This window comes from Eimeria mitis, genomic scaffold (assembly GCF_000499745.2).
Source record: "Eimeria mitis Houghton genomic scaffold, Emh_scaff228, whole genome shotgun sequence".
Lineage (NCBI taxonomy): Eukaryota > Apicomplexa > Conoidasida > Eucoccidiorida > Eimeriidae > Eimeria > Eimeria mitis.
In genome coordinates this window covers 19,158-26,100 of record NW_013570609.1, presented here as the reverse complement: position 1 = coordinate 26,100, position 6,943 = coordinate 19,158, and the positions used below count along the sequence as shown (strand labels likewise).

At 48.9% G+C, this 6,943-nt stretch overlaps 1 protein-coding gene across 1 annotated transcript; it reads right to left on the bottom strand.

Annotated features, from left to right (window-relative positions):
• Positions 1–97: 97 nt before the first annotated feature.
• Positions 98–2,743, bottom strand: EMH_0004400 (ABC transporter, putative; the record flags this gene model as incomplete). Its single annotated transcript, XM_013496759.1, has 7 exons — positions 98–205; positions 435–662; positions 844–1,057; positions 1,306–1,400; positions 1,610–1,812; positions 2,023–2,199; positions 2,470–2,743. 7 exons carry the CDS (start codon positions 2,741–2,743, stop codon positions 98–100), a joined length of 1,299 nt encoding a protein of 432 aa, XP_013352213.1.
• Positions 2,744–6,943: the final 4,200 nt, after the last annotated feature.

Below are 6,943 nucleotides of genomic sequence, written 5' to 3'. Positions count from 1 at the left end.
GTGCTCATTATAATTGACAGTAATTGGAGCCCGTATTCTTGGGGCACTTCAGTATCAACATGACGAAGCCGCCCGAGAACCTATCCTGTAGCACCGCTTACCACGGGCTCGAGAATGGAAGAAAACGTGCAGCTCCGCTGTTTAAAGTCGTCTCTTCCTTGTTCTTCCTGTCAGTGCATAACACAACAGCTGCAATGAGAGGAACCTGCAGGACGGCAACAGCTGCAGCCATGACAAAGCCGTTATACACTCCGGTGTGCCCTGCCCACGCCGTTGGCCGACACAGAGCACTGCACTGGTGTGAGATGAACATAAAAATCATGAAATAGACCTTGGATCGTGGATGCAATAATAAAAAGCAGCTGGTGTCCCGTTCAGCAGTAACTAGAGAAGTAATGAGGGCGAAGCAATGAAACAGTTCTACGCAAACCTACCCAATTCCTAAGGAATGCTTGACCCTCAAGTTTCCAGGCCTCAGCCCACTGCTGTAAGCGAGAAGTCTTCGATTGTGCATCGAGATGATGAAGAGATGTGGCCTTAAGGATGAACTCCGCAATGTTTGCATCGACCCCGCAAGGTTTGCAGCCCAAGTGTTCTAGCCAAGAAACCGCAGCCATGCGATCTCCGTAGTATAAAACGCGCCCTTCCCCTAGCAAGAGTACCTGAGGTACACATTTTGCAACANCATGCGATCTCCGTAGTATAAAACGCGCCCTTCCCCTAGCAAGAGTACCTGAGGTACACATTTTGCAACACAGACTTCCAGCGCAACGTAAAAGCAATAAATGATCTCCACGGGAAGGAGCTGATCTAAAGGTGCAACTTGCGGCTGGTTTGTCGAACCTTGTTGAACAAAGAAAAGCACGAGCTGCTAGGCTGGTGGATAGTACACACAACAGTGCAACCAGCTGCCGCGAGAGTCGCCAACTGGTCGCAGACGGCCTTCGCCATAAAGGAGTCCAAACCACTTGTTGGCTCGTCGGCAAAAATAACTGATGGGTTGCTCAAGAGCTCGCTGGCTATGCATAGCCGTTTTTTCTCCCCTCCGGAAATTGACCTGCCATTACACGCAGCTAAACTATGTAGCTTTGAGTGAACCACACCAGCTTGCGGGCGTATTCGGCCTGTGAAATGTTCCGTGTGTCTGGGGGAGGGGTGTACTCTACGGAGTGAGAAGCAACACGAATCAGCTGTTTACCCCCGGGCAGCTTCATGCGGACTTCCAATAAATGACTTCGATATGTGTGCTAAACCAAAGNAGCTGTTTACCCCCGGGCAGCTTCATGCGGACTTCCAATAAATGACTTCGATATGTGTGCTAAACCAAAGCACTCCAACAAGCAATCTGTAGTGCGTTTTGCTTCGCTCATTGTTGTTCCTTTCGGCAGACGGAGGCATGCCTACAAACGGACGCATTCAACCCGAAACAGCAGCTGCTGGGTGTCAGAACCTTAAGCGCAGAACGCAGTAGCTGAGGCAGATGCAAAAGAAGCTCCGGTGTCGAAGACTGTACGACCTCAGAGAGGAGCCCGCAGCACGAAGGTAGGGGGAGAGAAGCAGGTTGGTGAGCTGCGGCAGGCACGCGAACCATGATCTGCTAAGCAACTACCTGGAAGAACAGATGTTCCTCCACAGTGAGGTATCCAAAAATGATATCTTCTTGCTGAATGAAACAGCTTAGCTCTTTGCACAGCTGAGGCGTGCAAGGGATGCCGTTCATTTCAACTTCTCCCCCAAGGCCCGTCGAAACCCTGCCGCTTAAGCAGTTCAGAAGCGTTGACTTGCCTGCTCCGCTGCTGCCCATCAAGGCAACTGCTCACAGAGAGACATGAGGGAAACGTACTTTTCGTGTCTGACTGCTGTTCATTTGTCACGACCCTTGTCGTANCACAGAGAGACATGAGGGAAACGTACTTTTCGTGTCTGACTGCTGTTCATTTGTCACGACCCTTGTCGTACGCAGTCTAGATGTTAGTGGCAATAGGATTCAGGCGTAAACAAACGAAAGCGTCTTAGACATACCGCAGTCTCCTGGGTTGAATACGAGCTCTAAGCCATCGAGACACAAAATATCCTTCCTTAGTTTCGGTGGTTCATTACGTTCATCGTCCGTTTTGTTACCACTTCCTTTTCGACATGTGCACAGTTTCTGGCATGATCTGGAGAGGCATCTGCCTTCCTGGGGAAGAGCGACTGAGTCTGCAGTGCATGCGCAGCAGCCTACGATACATATGAACCCCCAAAAGGAGTATGTGTTACACAGCCGAAAGAAGATGCTCCGAGCTAGCAATTCTGAGGCAGTGTAGTCCGTAGTTATGTGTATGGCAAGGGTGTCAGAATACGCGTTCGTTGCGCTCACAAGTAATGTCTTTACAGCGGAGCACAACAGGCTGCANCAAGGGTGTCAGAATACGCGTTCGTTGCGCTCACAAGTAATGTCTTTACAGCGGAGCACAACAGGCTGCACACCTCCGACAGCCCGTTCTACTTCATTGTGAGATGCGTCATCATTTGGGATGGCCAAACCACAGACGTCTTCATTAGGCAACGGTGGTGATCGTGCGTTGCTGCGAGTCCCCGAAATATTTGCGAGGACGTCAGGTGAGACCTTGCCAGAGGCACAATCTGATGGCAAGAAGAGGGCCTTGTCTGGACTCAAACTGCCGGCCTCAAACTTGCTTACAGAAATAGCAGGACTCTTTGTGTCGGCTGCTGCTGCTTCCCGCGGGTCTGCAGCTCGCATGGTGGTAAATTTCGTGGGTTCCGAAACCTGTGGCGTGTCTTTCACTCTTCTTTGGAGGTACACTGCGGAAAAGGGCCCTATTCCTTGTCACGCGCGTAATAGCTGCTGTTTGCTTCCTGCGGTGCGCAGCCAGTGGATTCGCTAGGTATCGTGAAGTAGTTGAGGCACTTCAGGCAGCGGCCCAAGCTCGGCAGCAGTCACCGTGCTAGGAGGTTGATGCTTGAACAGAGAACTAACATCAGTTTGGCAGACGTGCAGTCTCCGTAGCAATATTCGACGCTGCTCAGTTGCATGGCGTTAGAGGGGAAGCTCGTCACTGAAAAGAGGGGAAGATTTCCGGTGCGCAACCCGCAAAGTGGTATAAAAATGGAGCCAACATCTGGATTCTAGTTCAAATTGAATAAACTGAACTAAACGTGTAGCGAGTATGCACTTTTTGGTGAAGTGGAAGACCCCTCGTTGGACACGGCGTCCAAGCAAACACCCCGAAATATAGATGCGTGCTGCACTCGGGTTGCCCCGAAGTAATGAAATACAACTCCAATAGTTGAGTAACTATTTAGAAATGAAGGACAACTTGGATATTTCGGCACATTCTAACTACAACCCTTGCTGCNGTTGAGTAACTATTTAGAAATGAAGGACAACTTGGATATTTCGGCACATTCTAACTACAACCCTTGCTGCGCAGACACTTTCGCAGCTAGTGGTCGCTCCCCCTGCCCGAAGGAGGTACTCCGCTTACCGCCAGGCCACCAACTTGCGATTTTGACTAATTTCCCGATGTAAGTAAATACGATTTCACTTTTCCTAGAAAATTCTAGGTAAAAGCATCCGGAAATGAAAGACAACACTGCATTTTTGCGACTTATTAGCAGAGCTGTCGGCACTCTGCTAATGGTGTCTGTCACTGGACTCAAGAAGTCGGTTGCCCAGCGCTGGTGTACATGACTGTCTCAATGCTAATTCGTGTACGACCCTAGGCCTGAATAGGTGGCTGCGTGGAGTCTCGGTATTCTCATTTGCAAGGGCCCATGAGGAAGCACGCACGCCGTGCTGCAGGCGGAGCGGACCCTCGGTGTAAGAGTGCCATAGACCTTGTTCGATGGCTCTCGTGAACCGCAGTAGAGTCAAAAATACTTAAGATGGGGGTTTCCAGGAGGTTACATACCCCCCTTTAAATCCCCAAACAGTCTGGGCCCTGCGATCCAATGGCCTGGGGTCGCGGGCCTGATGAGTTTCAGCACGCCTCGCGGCAACACGTGCTGCAAGGCAACCTCACGTGCAAACACATCCAAGCCCTCTTTCTTGCATGTACTAACACTTTAGACAGGCACTAAGCTTGCAGCTGGACCCTAATAGACAGCATGTGCGCGGGCGGAAGCGCCAACTCGGGAAAGACCAAATTGCGACTGCACGTCAAGGAAATCTTAACGATTCAAGGAGAAGGCCCTTGCACCAATTGAGGCCCTGTCTCACCAGAGACAACGGTGGCGTGGCGAAAGTTGAATAACCTGGCAATTGTGGCACATACCGCGCGAGCTTGCAACTTGTACAATCTCCGCAGCATGCCCCTGTCCGGTGGGGTAACATCTGCTTTTGCACGTTTGCCTCTGAGGTTTGATGGTGACTGCCTTCGTCCCTGTAGGCGGAAAATTGCAGGCCGCAGCATAACCGCCAGTTGCACCTACTACTGAAGCAGTCAGAAACCCACATTAAGGAANAAATTGCAGGCCGCAGCATAACCGCCAGTTGCACCTACTACTGAAGCAGTCAGAAACCCACATTAAGGAAAGGTGACTGTTGAAACGGTCTCTAGTTCGACCGTTTACATCGACCTTGACAGTTAGTGCTGCCACTAGAGGCTCGCCTCACCTGGGAATTCTACCTGTGAATACAAGAGCAAAACTGGGCTTGCATCAAATCGGTGTCACTTTGCGCAGCCATAGGGGAAACGCCAAGGCAATCTGGGATATCTATTATCCTGCTGAATTACCAGCATAACCCTAACTAAAACCTTAAGGGGGACTTTCCCCTCTAAGGTTGTGGGTCGTTCATCTTGTGTTCCCTTCGTATCCCATTGGAAACCTCAGTCTACCGCTCCTCTCTAGGCTAGAATGCGGCACGGGTACGCAATGATTCCAGCCGCCTTGATAGCTGAAGCGGTTCCTACTCTTTTTCATGGGGATAAAGCTAAATTCTTATTGTTATATCAACACTATGAGGTGCATCCTCGGTTCTGAGAAACTTCAGGGTTTCTCAGCCTGCCCTGCTGAAGCCCAGAGCAACTGTAATACCCTGGGTTTCCTCAGGGCTGTTTAAGGAGTGGATAATACTCCTTTTTGAAGAGTTGGTTCTTAAAATAAATGGGCAAAATTTATAAACATGATATTAATTGGACGTAGGTGTAGGCATTTAGAGCTCGAACGCTTCAGACAACATATGTGTATGACAAAGTAACGCCGGAATAGGGCACCACGTCTAGGACGAAACGACGATCCGAAACGTAGCGAAATGTTGATAAGGCCGACGAAACAATCTACACACGGAAAGTGATGTCCATGAAAATTCGAGAACAATGTTCTGGTTTTTATTGGAGCCCACGTCAGTAACTTCCCTTCTGGAATTTGTTTTTCCTCCCCTTTTGTNATGTTCTGGTTTTTATTGGAGCCCACGTCAGTAACTTCCCTTCTGGAATTTGTTTTTCCTCCCCTTTTGTCGTTTCTCTTCCTCTTTCTTTGCTGTTTCTCCTTCTTTCCCTCTTGTTAATTATTACTCTTGTTGTTTCTACTTGTTTTTGTCGTTATTGTTACTATTGCCACTATTATTACTACCATGTCTCAACATTAATATTAATATATTGCGGTTGTTGTTATCGTCGTCACTACTACTATAATAATAATTATTATTTATTATTATTTTTGTTGTTTTTGTAGTTGTTATGTGCATTATAATGTTTCTATTATATTACTACATCTTACAAACAACATATCTAACAGCACGCAGGCGAGCTGTACTCTCAGCCACCAGTGTTAGCACCAACAGCAGCAGCAGCAGCACTAGCAACAGCAGCAGCACCACCACCAACAGAAGCAGCAGCACCAACAACAGCATCAGTAGCAGCAGCAACCGCAGCAACAACAGCAGCTGCAGCTGGGGTGTAGATACGCTACCGGTTCCTGCAGCTGTTGGTCATGCCAGGCTCTTGTTTTCTGTTTATTGTTTGCGCCTATGAGTATAACAACCTCAGCTGCATTTGAATTGTAATTTAATGTATTTAAAGAAAGACAATTAAATGATTTTATCAACAGCAGCAGCGGCAACAACAATAACCACAGAAGCAGCAGCAGCAGCAACAGCAGCAACACCACCACCACCTCAAGACCAACCCGACAGAGGAGCGGGGGGGTTGGCCTTGCTCAGTGCATGCTGAATTTTCTTTGTATTTTTACTTCGTGTTAACTGCATTAATATAGTTATATCTAATTAAAAACACAATAAAACGCAAATAAAATACGAAGAGTCAGACACCAGCAGACGAGCCTGTGGGGTTCGGCTTGAAAGCCGCTGCCGCCTCGTTAGTACTCGGTCGTTGCCATGCATGTATTGGTTATAGCAGCAATACTGTCGTTGCCGAGGCAAATAACAATTTAGTACAAAATAAATTATATATGTTAATTATATTAAAAAAGAAAGGAAATGTTGTTGCTAGTGCCGCTCCAGGACAGCAACACCGGCAGCGTAGTAGAATCAGCAGCAGCAGCGGCGGCCGCTGCTGCTGCTGCTGCCCACATGCGTTGCTCTGGGGCTTTCATGCATTTTAACTTCTTTCGTCTGCTGGGGGGAGATATATAAAAAAACTGGTTTGCAGTACTGACGAGGCATCAGTACACTGTTTTCCTTGCAGCAGTAGCAGCAGCAGCAACAGCATCAGCAGCAACACGCCTTCTGCCTCTGTGCATGCTACGCCGCTCCTGTTGCTGCTGCAACGACGGCAGCAGGAGGAGCAACAGCCGCCGCAGAAAACTGAGTTTCGAGTTTCTTGGGTCAGTTAACATAAACAGGGAGGACGGCTGCTCCCACTGCAGCAGCAGCAGCAGCAGCGCGCGAGGAGCAGCAGCAGCACCACCAGCAGCAGCAGCGCAAGCAGCTGCAGCAGGAGGAGGAAGGACTCACGTGGTCTGTGTATATCAGTTTTAC